This window comes from Sinohyriopsis cumingii, chromosome 16 (assembly GCF_028554795.1).
Source record: "Sinohyriopsis cumingii isolate HCF-2022 chromosome 16, ASM2855479v2, whole genome shotgun sequence".
NCBI classification, from domain to species: domain Eukaryota; kingdom Metazoa; phylum Mollusca; class Bivalvia; order Unionida; family Unionidae; genus Sinohyriopsis; species Sinohyriopsis cumingii.
Genome location: NC_142976.1, coordinates 43210472 through 43225392, shown reverse-complemented (window position 1 = coordinate 43225392; position 14921 = coordinate 43210472). Strand labels below are relative to the sequence as shown.

Sequence of the window (14921 nt, the reverse complement as noted above, 5' to 3'; positions counted from 1 at the left end):
AACCCTTATTGTTAAACATTTGTATGATTTTGATCATGGGGTCCATGGCACGACCATGTTATATTTGGAAAAATATTTTAACAAAATGCATTATACTGGGAGAGAGCTGTAAATATTATTAAACAGATGGTTTAATGTTTTTTGTTTAAGGTGATACAGTTTTTAGTTTCAGTATGTAACAAAAGTTCTAAGTGTATGCTGTTCACGGTAAGGTTCACATAATAGAATAGTTTCACTCTTATATGTAATTTGATGACACAGTAGCTTGTCATTTGCATGGCACTAATAAAAGTACACAGTATAGTCTTCTTTTTTTGATGCTAACTATACCTTGCTAAACATTGTAATAAGCTAAACTCATTTTTTGAATAAATTAACTGACCTTTACATTTTCTTTATAAATTATGATTTGGTACTTAACACATTAACCCCTGGAGGTTTTTGTCGTTTTTGTCTGAAATTCGAGTAGGAACACATTTTGAAAGCTATTTCTGAATACATCCTGAAACACCAACTTCCAGGTGATCTTCCAATAACATACGGCCTAGTTGTGTTAGAAACATCGTTTTTCATGGGCTATTTGGCTCGTGTATGAGCAAAAGGGTAAAAGTTGGATTTTTTTAATTTATTAACAGACTCATTATTTTTGTATCGAGACCACTCTTTATTCTAAATGCTCATCTTATCCTACTTTTTGCAAAGGTTCATCTGTCTGTTTGCAGTTCATACCAGTCTGCCTTAGATCTGAGACTAAAAAGTTTAAAATCCAAACACAAATTCAGATTCTGACCACGAGAAAATTTTGGGTAGAAAAAAATCGGGTCCAAAAAATGAGGTTTTTCCCTCTGTATTTTGTAGTGCAACTAGAAATTCCAGATTTTTTGGTATCATTGTAGAGCTGCATCTGTCTACCTTTCTATAATACCACCCACTTTAGTGTATCGTACATGATCTTGACGCTACAGAGCTCGGCAGTATGCTACTACCTCCTGCCAATTGAACTTGTTGCCAGGGGCTAATGTATTGAAGGGTTTGTTAGACTGGATTCTTCATAGACCTGATGATAACATTCTACGGGCCTCCCTGGTATCCCATGACCTTGCATCAGATCACCTCTGCATTATATGCCATCTGGACGTATCAGTCCCTAACCCTCCACCTTTATCTGCTACTAAGAGAAACCTCCGTATGATAAATAGAACCAAACTAATGCACGACATCCAAGCTAACCTAACAACTTAATAACTGTCTGTGTTCATTGCTTGACAAACATGCCCCAGCTACCAAGTGCAGAGTATCAATTCAAAAGTGTTCTCCATGGTATAGCAGTGTTAGGGACCAGCTTCGCACTGCTAAAAGAGACCGCCGTAAAGCTAAGAGGCTCTGGCTTTCCACCAGACTCACTATTCATAAGCAAATCTATGAAGTCACTAAGAAGAATGTCACAAATATAGTCCATGCAGCGAAATCAGCCCACTACACTACTAAGATCATGGAAAGTTCCAGCTGCAAAGAGCTCTTTGAGATTACTAATAAGCTAATGTCAAGGAACAAATCAACACCACTTCCAACTACCTTCTCTTCAGTCGTCCTTCCGGACATGTTTGCAAATTTCTTCCGTGACAAAGTACAAACCATGAGAGATAAGCTTGACACCACAGTTTAAATTGACTTGTCATCACCATACAGTTGGGATACAGAATTTGAGTGGCAACCATTAGCAGCATTTGAACCTGTCTCTATGGATTTTGTACGTACAATCGTGATGAAGAGTGCACCAAAGTCATGTGAACTTGATCCAATTCCAACATCACTGCGGCTTGAGTGCTTAGATCCAGTTATGCCTTCACTAACTGATGTTATTAATACCTCTCTCTCATCCGGGGGAATTCCCATCATTTTTCAAAACTGCCATTGTAAAGCCTCTGCTGAAGAAACCAACACTAGACCATAATGATTTAAAGAACTACTGCCCAGTTTCTAATCTCCCAGTCATATAAAAAATCTTAGAAAAGGTTGTTCTATCCCAGCTTGTATCTCATCTAAATTCAACCAGTCTTTTTAGCAATGTACAATATGCATATCGCCCTTGCCCCAGTACTGAAACTATTCTAAAAGTAGTTAATGACATTCTCTCTGCGTTGGATAGCAGAAAGATTACAGTCCTCACCCCTCCTTGATTTGTCTGCAGCATTTGACAATAGACCATGATATATTACTTCACCGTCTCCAGCATGTATTTGGCATTCGTGATACAGCCTTACTGTGGTTCAAGTCCTACTTGGTCAACAGGACACAAATTTTCTGCAAGTGGAATACACTCCAGCCCAGTTGATTTATGTTGTGGTGTTCCACAGGGGTCTGTTCTTTGACCTGTTCTCTTCATTCTGTACACTCAGCCGCTCTCAAGTATCATAGATCATCATCCAGTGTCTCACCAATTGTACGCTGATGACACCCAAATATACAAATCTAGCCACCCAACTGACGTTGATGCTACCATCCAAGGTGTAGAGAGGTGCATTTCTGATGTGAAATCATGGATGACATGTAACAAGCTGCAGATGAATGATGATAAAACTGAGGCCATTCTGATCACAACACAAAGACTTCCTCATTCACATCCTTTACCTCAACAATAAATATCAGCAATGCCAACATTAAATTCACACAATCAGTACAAAACCTAGGTGTTACTCTGGACAGTACTCTCACATTGCACCATCATGTCATGAACATATGCAAGGCTGCATATCTTGAACTGAGACGCATCAGCTCAGTTCACAAATATCTTTCAGTTGATGCCACTAAAACACTTGTGTGTTCCTTAGTACTTTCGAGACTGGACTATTGTAACTCAATTCTGTCTGGTTCATCTCAATATCTACTCCAGAAACTTCAAAAAGTTCAAAACACAGCTGCTCGGATCATACTTAAAGTACCACAATCAGAGCACACCTCCCCGCTGCTCTGTACCCTACACTGGCTATCCATTCTATCCAGAATCAAACACAAAATTTGTTCTCTGTGCTACGTTTCACTGTCGGACTCTAGTCCAACATACCTATCCGATCTCACCCATGTGTACACACCAGCAAGATATTTACGCTCCTCTTCTGACAATCGTATGCTCATTATTCCCACTATGAAAACAAAGTCATATGGACAGCATTCTTTTGCATACCAAGGCCCAGCAATGTGGAATGAATTGCCCACTGAACTTAGACACAAAGACACAGCGATCACATTCAAGAGGGCTCTCAAAACTCACTTATTTCGACTGCAAGAACAAACTTAAAGACCTAATAATGTTTCCTACCTGAAATATTCTCAGCATGTTTTTTATTTTTTAATGTTTTTCTAATTTCATGGTGTTTGTTTTTGTAATAATATTATTATATGTTTTTTATCTTATAGGTGTTGTCTACTGTTGTAAAGTGCTTAGAGCTTCTAAAGATTAGGCGCTATACAAAGTCCTCATTATTATTATTATTATTAATGTGTTAAGAGGTCTGTTTTGTTGAATCATTGTCTACTGCACAGCTTGAAAGGACATTATTGTTGCATTATTATATTGCCAATGTGATGTCACTTCTTATCACAGCATATTATAATGCTTGTGAACTCTTTGAATGTGTGATTTAGATTTTTAACGTAGCATTTTTGTAAGTCTTTGGTATGACTCTGCCGGGGTTCAAACCCATGACCTCATGCATCCAGGACGGACGCTCTAACCACTAGGCCACGAGCGGTTTGAACTCTTTGAAGGACTTGATGTAAAATAATGTGGTTGTGACTTTTGTCTCTGTTGACGTTAACAAAAAATAAATGCTTATACAGTTTTGATACCAGAGCGGACACTGTAACCACTAGGCCACCTGAGTGGTTTGAACTCTTTGAGAGTCTTGATGTAAAAAAATGTGGTTCTGACTTTTGTCTCTGTTGAAGTTAACAAAACAAAAATGCTTATACAGTTTTGATGAATACAGTAACAGTTATGTGAAAAAAGTAAATGATAAAGTCATTGAAAAGTACCTTTGTTCTTGTTAGTCATTAAGACCTGCCATGAATAGGTCTCACAAACTTTCTGTTGTAGAAAATCAATGTGATCACATAAATGTGTCATCCTGAAAAGATTTACTCACCCACATACCCTTTACTCTTTGTATTTGTTGAGAGGAATCTGTGATCTTCTTTCTACCTGTGCAATTCTGGTGAATTTTTAAATACTCATTCATCTGTTAATTTAATGACAGTTGATGACAGTATTTGTCCCCGTACTTTTCTGTGTAATTGGGAACATATTTAGCTTTGTGTAGTAAAAGAAAATGACCAATCCAAGTTTGAACCTCTTGGCCTGTTTCCTATTTTTACCAGTTGAAAGTCTAAACCCACCTGGTTAGTTACCTATTCTGACCAGCCCACAATCTGAACATCCGGTGTAGATCACTAAGGGTAGGGACTGCTTCAGTGGCAAATGTCAGTTGGATATATTTGCTTTCATACTCTGAATGTATTACATGATTATTGGGTGGGGATCTTTAGTTTGCAAGCTATGACCCATGCAGGTGCAAAGTTCTTTAGGATATAATGATAATCTAGAGATAAATGTCATTTGCATACAAATGTTTAGTTTTCAATGTCTAATATATATATATGTATGTATAAGGTGGAGACCTCAATAGATCTCTTGTTTTAGGGATAACCTGAGTCAAGACCAGCTGCATGTTTAAATTTGTCTTTTCATATCCAATAAGTTTACATATAGTTATATGGTGGGGATCTCAATACTTTCAGTGTTATTACCAGGGGCATTGTGGGTAGGAAGAACCAGAGGGCATGAGCCAGAGGTCTCAGTCTGATGTTTGCCACTTACATCATCGATCATACATACCAGTTTTCTGACACTCACGACAAGCAACTCGGGATTGGAGCCACATTGGTTCAGTGGTTAGCATGCCAGACTCACATCTGAAAGGTTGCGGGTTTGAATCCTAAGTTCAGACCAGCCTAGGCCAGTAACTATTGTGTTTCATTGGGCAAGGCACTTTACTCATATTGCCTTGGCATTAAATAATCTTCTTGCATTTCGGTGCACCAGACCACAAAACTAAATCAACTCATGATTTATTTGAAATTTATGTAAAATCACCCAGGTGCTAGTCGAAAATGCCAATAATGTTGGCATGATCCATGTTCACAGGACTATCATTGACCCAAGTGTCATATGTTTAGCTTTAATGTTGTAGGGGGCATTTAGACACATTACTTGTGTATGTAAACATTATGTATGTAAATACTACATGCATATAGACAGACACTAGCACAATATCCCCACTTTTCTTGAAGGTACTTGGATAATTATTTCTTTTTGATTACATATGTTTAGTCAAGGTTAAATATGAATAATAACAACTGCAGACATTCATAAATTTAAAAAATAAGAGGGATGACAATAGTCTTATGTTTTGTCTACTATTTAAAAATGACCAATATTTTCAGTAAATTAGAATAAGATATTGACTTTTCTGAAATTTGCTCAAACCCATTTTTATTTACATAAGAAAATCTTTTCCATTGTATGCAAACTTATGAAATTGTTTAGACTTACCACTTTCAGCTAACAAAAAAGTCAACCGTTTGTTTGGGTAAAAAGTCACATAAAGAGTAGTTTTGAATTTGTTTCAGCTGAAAGTTTTTCTGTATTTCCCATATTGTAGTCTGTTTGTGGGAACAATATCCACATGTTGACTTATCTGTTTAACTTGATGCAACTTCTCACACCAGGCCTCAGGTGATAATACTATGATTTTAGGCAATTATGTAAAAACATGATGTAACATCTCACACCAGGTCTTAATTGAAAGAACTCTAATTGACTATTAGAAATTATATAAAAACATGATGCAACTTCTCACACCAGGCCACAATTGATGGAACTCTGACTATTAGTAATTATATAAAAACATATGCAACTTCTCACACCAGGCCTCAATTGACAACACTGACTATAGTAATTATATACAAACAAGATGTAACTTGTCACACCAGGCCTCAGTTGATAACACAAATTCACTGTAAGTAATTATATAAAAACATGATGCAACATCTCACACCAGGCCTCAATTGATAGCACTTTAATTTGCAGTAAGTATTTATATAAAAACAAGGTGCAACTTCTCACACCAGGCCTCAGTGGATAGTACTCTAATAGACTATAGGTAACTATATAGAAACAATATGCAGCTTCTCACATAAACACCAGTTCATAGCACTCAAATAGACTATACCTAATTATATAAAAACATGATGCAACTTCTTACACCAGGACTGAATTGATAGAACTTTAATTGACAAGTAATTATATAAAAACAAGATTCTCACACCAGGCCTCAGTTGATAGTACTTTAATTTGTAAAAGGTAATTATATAAAAAGATACTTAGTAAAGTTGAATAACTTGTTAGAAAGGTCTGTTAACATTATTTGACCCAGTAAACATTAATAATAGGTATCGAGACTAGCTTTATCAAGGCCAGTTTTAATTAAAGTTCATCTTAATATAACCAGCTTCCTTAATGATGTTTACCTACACGGTGACATATTGCAGTTAAAGCTATTTTCTTTTCTATTTTTCAGTCTCTGGAATCTTTGTCACTGGCAGACTCCAAACTCAAAACCAGTATGAACATGATAATTAATTCTCTGGGCAGTAACACATCTCTCACAGAGATAGACATTAGGTATGTACAAAGTTTGCATGTCACTTATTGGTACCATAATCTTTAAAGACATAGATTAGCAAAATATATTTCATGTACTTGATGTTAAACAATGTAACTTTTTTGTGAGAGTATATTTTGTTTCTAGCATAGCACTAGTTGGATTGGCATGCATGGTTGTGCTAGCAACCATTTATCCATCAAGGAGGGAGGTCATGGGTTCAAACCCCATCTGAGTCATACCAGAGACTTATAAAAATGGTACTGACAGCTGCCTCACTTGGTGCTTATCATAAAGAGGTTAGTGTTAGCATTGGTTGGCCTAGTGTCATCATAATGCAGCTGTGTGGGACGTCATGCTACATGTCTGCATCATGATGCCTCAATGAGAGACATCACTATAAACTGCCACACTGCAGATATCATAGCGATATGACTGAATTTTTTTTAAAGCTATGTTAAAAATCCAAAAATGACACACACAGACACACACCCAATCAAGGAGGTACATATTATTATTCACCTTGGCCTTTGAGAACTGCAAACAAGAATCTGGTAAAATGACTAATTGATTTCTAGTTCCAATAGATGGTACTACAATGAACTGGCGCATCAAAAGATATCTCTCCATATAAAAAATTTCTCTTTCTAGTCATACTTTCATCATTTGTTTAAGTCAGATTTAAATTGAAACTTTGAAAGGGTTTCATTTCAAACCACACTGTATACCGATGATGTTGGATGTTGACTCAGTAAGTCAAGGAAACTGCCTATGCACAAGTGAAACAGCTATGTAACATCCTCTGCTTTGAATATTGAACTTCTATTCAGAAAACATATGCCAATTTAGATAAAGATTAAGAACCTAAGATCGCCTACCATTGGTAGAATTTTTTGTTTGATACTGATGTAGCAATTGCATTGTAGATGGAGAATTCCCTGTTTTATAAATAGCTACGTAGCAAACGCCTCAACAAGAATTCATACGCTAAACAGGCTCTTAAACTGATAGGATTTTTAAAAAAAAACAATAACAATAAAAAATAAATAAAATTATAAATAATTGCAGTTATAAGAGTTTAATGGTTTTTTTTCTGAGTTTATCATGGTATAAACTGTCAGTTGCCAACTCCCACAGCTTACATTTGGGCATTATTTGCTGTGTGATTACATTTGGGCGTTATTTGCTGTGTGATTACATTTGGGCATTATTTGCTGTGTGATTCAGCAACTGACAGTTTATACCATGATAAACTTAAAAAAAAAAACAACATTAAACCCTTTAAAAAAAAGATTCTAGAAACATTTCCAATCTGTCAGAATTGGTTTTGTTCAGTCTGCAGGTGTCATGGACACATTGAAAGATAATTTGCAAGTTGTAACAAATTGGACAATGGAAACAGCTGGAAGTGAATGGTTGGAAGACAATCCAAGACCAGTCATTGTCTGTGAAGGCTTTTGGTGGTGAAGTATTCTAAGGCACTCATCTTTATAAATCACCTCTGTCCATGTGAGTTCAAGTCTCAGTCTTACAAGTGTGGGTACCATAATGACTTTAAGACTTGGGACACCTTAAGCCTTAGGACACCCATACTTATTTTCAAAAGTAAATTTGTATGACCTATAAAAATGTTGGGACATTATTGTGTTCATCATGCATTGGCTGTTCTGTTCGAATGTGTTTCTTCTTGTTTTGGAAATAAGAACAATTAGACTTTTTCTCAGTTGTCTTGCTCCACTGCTACAACTTCCTCAGTTGTTGAACACACCGCCTTCACATGATACTCACCAGTCCACCCGTTTATGTTATGATGGACCCTCATTAATTGCTTTAAATGACCACTCCTTGGCTCTCCACACTGCATTGTGCACTAGACTAAACAACCTGGGACAACATTCATCATTACTTAAATGTAAACTGAAGCAAAATAAAGAAATGTTGTTTCAAAGCTGGAAGTGTGACTTTAATTCTTCTTTGTACTCTTTATTTACTGTAGAGTCTAGTGGTTAAAGTCAGTCTATACAAGAGGCAGGCACAAACATTAGCTGCCTGGTAAGCAAGCACCTGTGCTATGTTCGCAGCTTCTGACAAGTTCAGGAACGGGGGTGGGGGGTCTAAGTTAAATTTTACCACTCTTAAGCTACTGTGTTAATGCCATGATCGTCAGAAAGTAATGATGGTGCAACTTGATGGACAGTGGTTTAAGTAAGAGATCATTCATATGTACTTTAATAACTAATTGACCTAGTGTTATTTGGCTGTGATGGCTTCCTTTGATGTTGAGCACTCAAATGAAAACATGGTGAAAGTGATTAATTTTGACAGGTGTTTTATTTGTGCTCATATAGATGGAAGTATTGTTTTAGTGTTGTTGGCTGCGTCGGCTTCAACTGATATTATTCACTTGGTCGAAAACACAGTGTAAGTATTGAACTTGCCAGGTCTTTGATTTGTGCTCATACAGGTGGTAGTATTGTTTTAAACATTAAAGTGACTTCCGTTTGCATCGGCATAGTTTTATTCTTTTGTATTCTTTATTTTGGGTATTTGTAAAGGTTAAACCATGAAATTAAATACCTACTAATATGCAAACTTTGACAGGAAAAACAACGAATTTAAGTACCCACGAAAATGCCTTTTTTTATATACAAAACCATGAAAATTGAGCCCAACGAAAATAAATGATACTATAGTATCAGCAACACCAACATTAAATTCATACAATCAGTATGAAACCTAGGTGTTACTCTGGACAGTACTCTTTCATTGCATCAACATGTTATGAACATATGCAAGGCTGCATATCTTGAGCTGAGATGCATCAGCTCCATTTACAATTATCTTTCAGTTGATGCTACTAAAACACTTGTGTGTTCCTTAGTACTTTCAAGACTGGACTATTGTTACTCAATTCTGTCTGGTTCATCTCAATATCTACTCCAGAAACTTCAAAAAGTTCAAAACACAGCTGCTCGGATCATCCTTAAAGTACCACAATCAGAGCACACCTCCCCCTGCTATGTACCTTACACTGGCTATCCATTCGATCCAGAATCAAACACAAAATTTGTTCTCTGTGCTACATTTCACTGATGGGCTCCAGTCCAATATACCTATCTGACTCTTCTGACACTCGTATTCTCATTCCCACTATGAAAATGAAGGCATATGAACAACATTCTTTTGCATACCAGGGCCCAGCAACGTAGAACGAATTGCCCACTGAACATAGACACAAAGACAGTGATTTTATTCAAGAGCGCTCTTAAAACTCACCTATCTCGACTTCAAGAATAGACTTAAAGACCTAATAATGTTTCCTTACCTTAAATATTTTCAGCATGTTTAAATTTTCTAATTTCATGGTGTTTGTTTTTTGTAATCATCAATATATGTTTTTTTAGGTGTTGTCTAATTTTGTAAAGTGCTTAGAGCTCCTAAAGAATAGGTGCTGTACAAAGTCCTCATTATTAATATATCTTCTGAGACAGGCCACATTATGTTGAGATTAGTTTTGCATCATATGCAACTTCACTGCCATCTAAACAGAATTTGTTTTATAGAAGTATATTTATTTTTAAGCTGCATTGATCCTAGTCAGTTTACCTCAGCACAACATTTTCACCTTTTTTACACAGTGGAAATCAGATGGGAGACTTAGGAGCAAGGATGCTAGCCAAAGCACTCCAGATCAATAACAAGTTGAAGGTCATCAACTGGGATAACAACAATACAACTGCTCAAGGTTTTGAGGATATTGCTGCAGCCTTGGAAAAGTATGATTCGATTTGTTTTATTGCGTGGTTTTATTCTGTAATATCAGGATTTTGGGTATCAAAACATTTTTGAGAGTCTTGGCCCCAAGATTTTAAAAACATTCTCATGCTTTTGTATTAGAGTTCTCATTTTCTGGATAGAATTACATTGTTTTTGCCATTTTACAAGTCATGCATTGTGTGCATATGATAAAGTCTGTTACCATATTTCATGTAATTTTTTGTGATGAAAAGAACAACATCTTTAGGAATGAAAAGTGCAAAAAGAATCACATTTGGGAATTGATCTTGTATAAAAAATAAAAACCCAACATTGATGACTCCAGATTATCTGCATGATCATTAATATTAATATTGAATCCATGCAACATAATTGCACTAAAGCATCATGCACTAGTAAATTTTGTTGTTTGGTATGTGTGTATTGCAGTAGATAAGTTCAAAAACATAACTAAGCATCCAACCATTCCATACTTTTTCTTAAACCTTATGATCCCATAATGAGAATAGGAAATACAAAGGGAGAGATATTTTATCTCTTCTCCATGCCATTTTTGCTCATTGTACCTTTAAATGACCCATTTAGTCTATTGAAAGCTTTTTTCAAAGAGAAAATTAATAAAATAGTTTGTTGTAACCTGCATTGACTGCTGTTTTTGCTTTTAGGTTTTCAGTTTGCACATGAAATTATGAAATTACCATGTCAACAGCAATGAAAACAAACCATGCTGATGGCTTCTATTATGCTAGGTTCTTAGTTTGCACAGGAGCATTTACGTTCAAAAAGTTTTTGCATCAACCCACATGAGTCTAGGATGACTTTTTCAACCATTTATGAAATTGTTTTTTTCAAAAACACTACTTTGATAATTAATGCAAAACATTACAGTTTAAATTAAAATAAAGTACTTAATGTTTTTTTAGCAAGAATTTATTGGTTTTGCATGTTGATGCAGCGACCGCCACCTCATTAGAACATGCTTGCATGGATTATAGACAGTAAACCATACCCATACTATCAAGACCATGTCCACACTGTGGTGGTCATTGGATGCGACTCCCTGAGAAAACAACTCCCTCCAGACACAGAGATGGTAGAAGGTTTTCTTCTTAATTGTATGTTGAATCTCTTACATTCTGAATTACTCTTGGAATCATAACAGTTGGAGGGAAAACATAACCTCAGAAACCATCTGACTGCCGAAGTTATTCACAGCCCAAGCCTCCGAATCTGAGACATGCATGAGGCAAAGGTGGGCAGTTAGTGGTTGCACCTCATTGTGTAGTGATCTATAATAGGACGCTCCCAGAGTGCAAAAATCCAATGAAAGGTTGATGGCTGACCACTTGACATGCAGAAGTCTGGTGATTTCAGGCTGGGACACAGAGATTGGGTGATTTGCTTCCATCCACCCTTCCTGCTGTGATGTGTAAGGAGTTGGGTTGCAGGATACCAAGTAGTCTGACATTACAAAGATTACGTAGAGCTGGTTCTTCCAGAAATGAAGGGTATTCGTTATAGCTGCAGCTTCAATAAATGTAAAATTATAGATTTAGAGTACTTGTCAACAAATTTAATTTCTTATTTTTCAGTCCACTTTAGTAGGTCGCAAGATATCACTGTCAGTTTTCGTCTTGCAGTGTCATTACTGTCAACATTTTGTTATGGTTTTGGTAAAAGTTCTTTATTTGCATATATTTATTAAACCCCTTTATAGATTCTTGTCATGTATGGCATGAATGAAGGTTAGAACATTCATTCAACAACAAATCGACTTGGCCCTTTGATCTTGGGTTGAGTTTTCAGTGACAGAAAATTTGCAATGTGGTTTCAGTTTTTCATTTGCTTACATTTCTTTAACTCCTCCTTTACACTTGAGATGAGTCGTTATGATATGAAGACAGTTAATCATATGACACATGTGCTTGCCTCTTTGACTTTGGGGTCGAGGTCACAGTCATAAAAAATTTGTTCAGGTTTTTTAAAATTGATTCATGTGCTTACATTTGTTAGACTCCCTTGATGAATTTTCTGCATACTTGGGATGAATTACTATGAATCCAAGATAATTCATTCTGCAACATTTGCTCACCCATTTTACCCTGGTTCAGTGTCACAGTTATAGATTTAACCTTGGGTCATGGTCTCATTTATAGAAATTTTGCATGAAGGTTCAGGTAAAACTTTTTCATTTGCTTATATTTCCTTGAGGTCAAATATTTGATGCTGGCACTGCATTCTTTCTTCAGATGTAGATATAAAAGTACCAGTGATGATGTTGTCACATCAATGCAGTGGCAGTTATATCTGTCATGACATGAAAATAGTAGGGAGTGAATAAACAATCTGACCCTGGATTATTGTGTGAAAGAGTACCAGGATGAAAATAATAGATTTTGAAATCTTTTTGTGAAATCATTTACATTGGTTACGTATTCCATTTAGTATTTGTCAGTCTGTGTTTTGCATTTGTGATCTGTTTTCTCCAACATGTACTCATCATTTCATTTACATTTCTTCTAAATTTTAGTTGTATGTATTTGGCATTCCATTTCCTTTTCATATTCCATTTACTATCAAAGTTACCCATTTCATCATCTAAACCACTGAATTGTTAAGAGTTGTTATTGGGCTGCAATGGTGATAGGGCAGTCTGAGACCATTTCAAATGCTGAGATTTTTAAAAGCTTACATTTCTGTACTGAGATTTAAGTTTTTTTGTTGTTGTTGATATATATAGGCTTTATTTAAATTACTGCATGTATGTGTTCTCTTGATTCTCATTAGTAGTTGTAACTAACACATTTTGTTTTTATGTGATACAGGAACTACACAGTAAAGAAAATGCCTATGCCAGTCCATGACGCTAGTGCTGCATTAAAGCAGCCCGAGAGAACAGAAGCTGCATTGCAGAAGGTACTGCATTTATTTTACCAGAGATCTACAGTAAAATTTGCCATAGTGGTGACCTCATTATGCATGACATTTGCTCTTGCAGGACAATAAGAGCCTGTTTTTCCAGGATTTTATTGCTAAAAGTCTATTAACAAGTCCATATGTTTTCTGTAAACCATATATACTCATGTATAAGTCATACCAACTGCAAACAGCTTAGACCCTGATCTGCCATCATACATTCCATTAGTTCAGGGTCTCTTGTTTGTTCAACCTATTACTTTTAACAAACTGCAGTGACCTAAATCTTTTGGTACATTGTATGAAAGCAGATCTGAATCTAAGCAATTTGCAGATGGACCCATCTTATTATATACAAGTATATACAGTAGCTCATTTTTTTAGCTGTTCTTGTTGTAGGGTGTAATGCCATTTTTCAGTACAAGACAGGCTATACATGGCGGCCAGTATTAACGGTGTAGGAAGAACCCGGGAATACCCTGCAAAGAACCACTGACCCACAAGAAGCTACTGACAAGCTTTCTCACATACTTACATTGGCCGAACGCGAGACTTGAACCTACACAGACAAAGGTGAGATGGCAATGATCCGTAACGGTGAGTGCTCTAGACCACTCAGCCTCTTGGGCCCCACCAAAGTGGGAGCTGCAAGCTAATGTTTGCACATTTCAGAGACTCTCCCTATGAGGTCAAAAGAACAGTTTTTCTTTGTTTCCTTCACATATTAAACTTTCTTATAAAGGACACATCCGTTATGACATTTCATGGTCCTTTAGTGTCTTTCATAGACAGTTTTCAGTGTACTGCTAAACTTATTGTTATAAATACATAGCTCAGGATCTTGGTAGTGAGAAAGAAGATAATGATATTGGACTTCATTAAAGTTCTGATTGGCGATCAAACCAGGGTCATTTTAGGTTACAGAATCTCGAGTTCTACCGCAACTCTAGTGGATTTTAGACCCTTTTAAAAGAAAAAAGTAATGAAGATTGTCACTCTTAATTATTAATAGATATTAACTTAAGTACAGAAAATATAAACATTTTGGAAGGGAAAAACACTTGTGTTTGTGGAATAATTTTGTCCCGACTTTTGAAAATCAGTTGTATCTGCTAAAAACAATTTAACCGTATTAAATCTTAATTTATGTTTGATTTTAATTTTGTCTTAACTATATCTACCAAAAACAATTTAACAACACTTAATCTGAATTTATGTTTGCATTTAACTTTGTTTTAATCAACTGTATCTACCAAAAACAACCACACTAAATCTCATTTTATGTTTGCTTTAAATTGTGTCTTGAGGTACAATCTTTACTAGAGAAAGGTAGGTCACAATGACTTACTTTTGGGGATTCGGTATAGGATAAATATTACACACCAGTGGAACAGGAAACACATTGCATTCCAATTTGAAGAAAGAAAAATTACTTTTGCTAACATTTGGACATCCTGACTTGGTTTCAGATTCAAGATATCTCAGTTAAAAGTTGAACACACTGCT

The 14921-nt window shown here is 35.9% G+C and overlaps 1 protein-coding gene across 9 annotated transcripts in view; it reads left to right on the top strand.

Annotated features, from left to right (window-relative positions):
• The window catches only part of LOC149780321 (F-actin-uncapping protein LRRC16A-like), a 241386-nt gene that overhangs the window by 105143 nt on the left and 121322 nt on the right, over positions 1-14921 (top strand). For all 9 annotated transcript variants that reach the window (XM_089937166.1, XM_089937165.1, XM_089937168.1 and 6 more), the window contains exons 17-19: positions 6639-6742; positions 10361-10498; positions 13325-13415. In XM_089937166.1, the coding sequence (XP_089793292.1) occupies positions 6639-6742; positions 10361-10498; positions 13325-13415 (333 nt within the window). The remainder of the gene's footprint in view (positions 1-6638; positions 6743-10360; positions 10499-13324; positions 13416-14921) is intronic.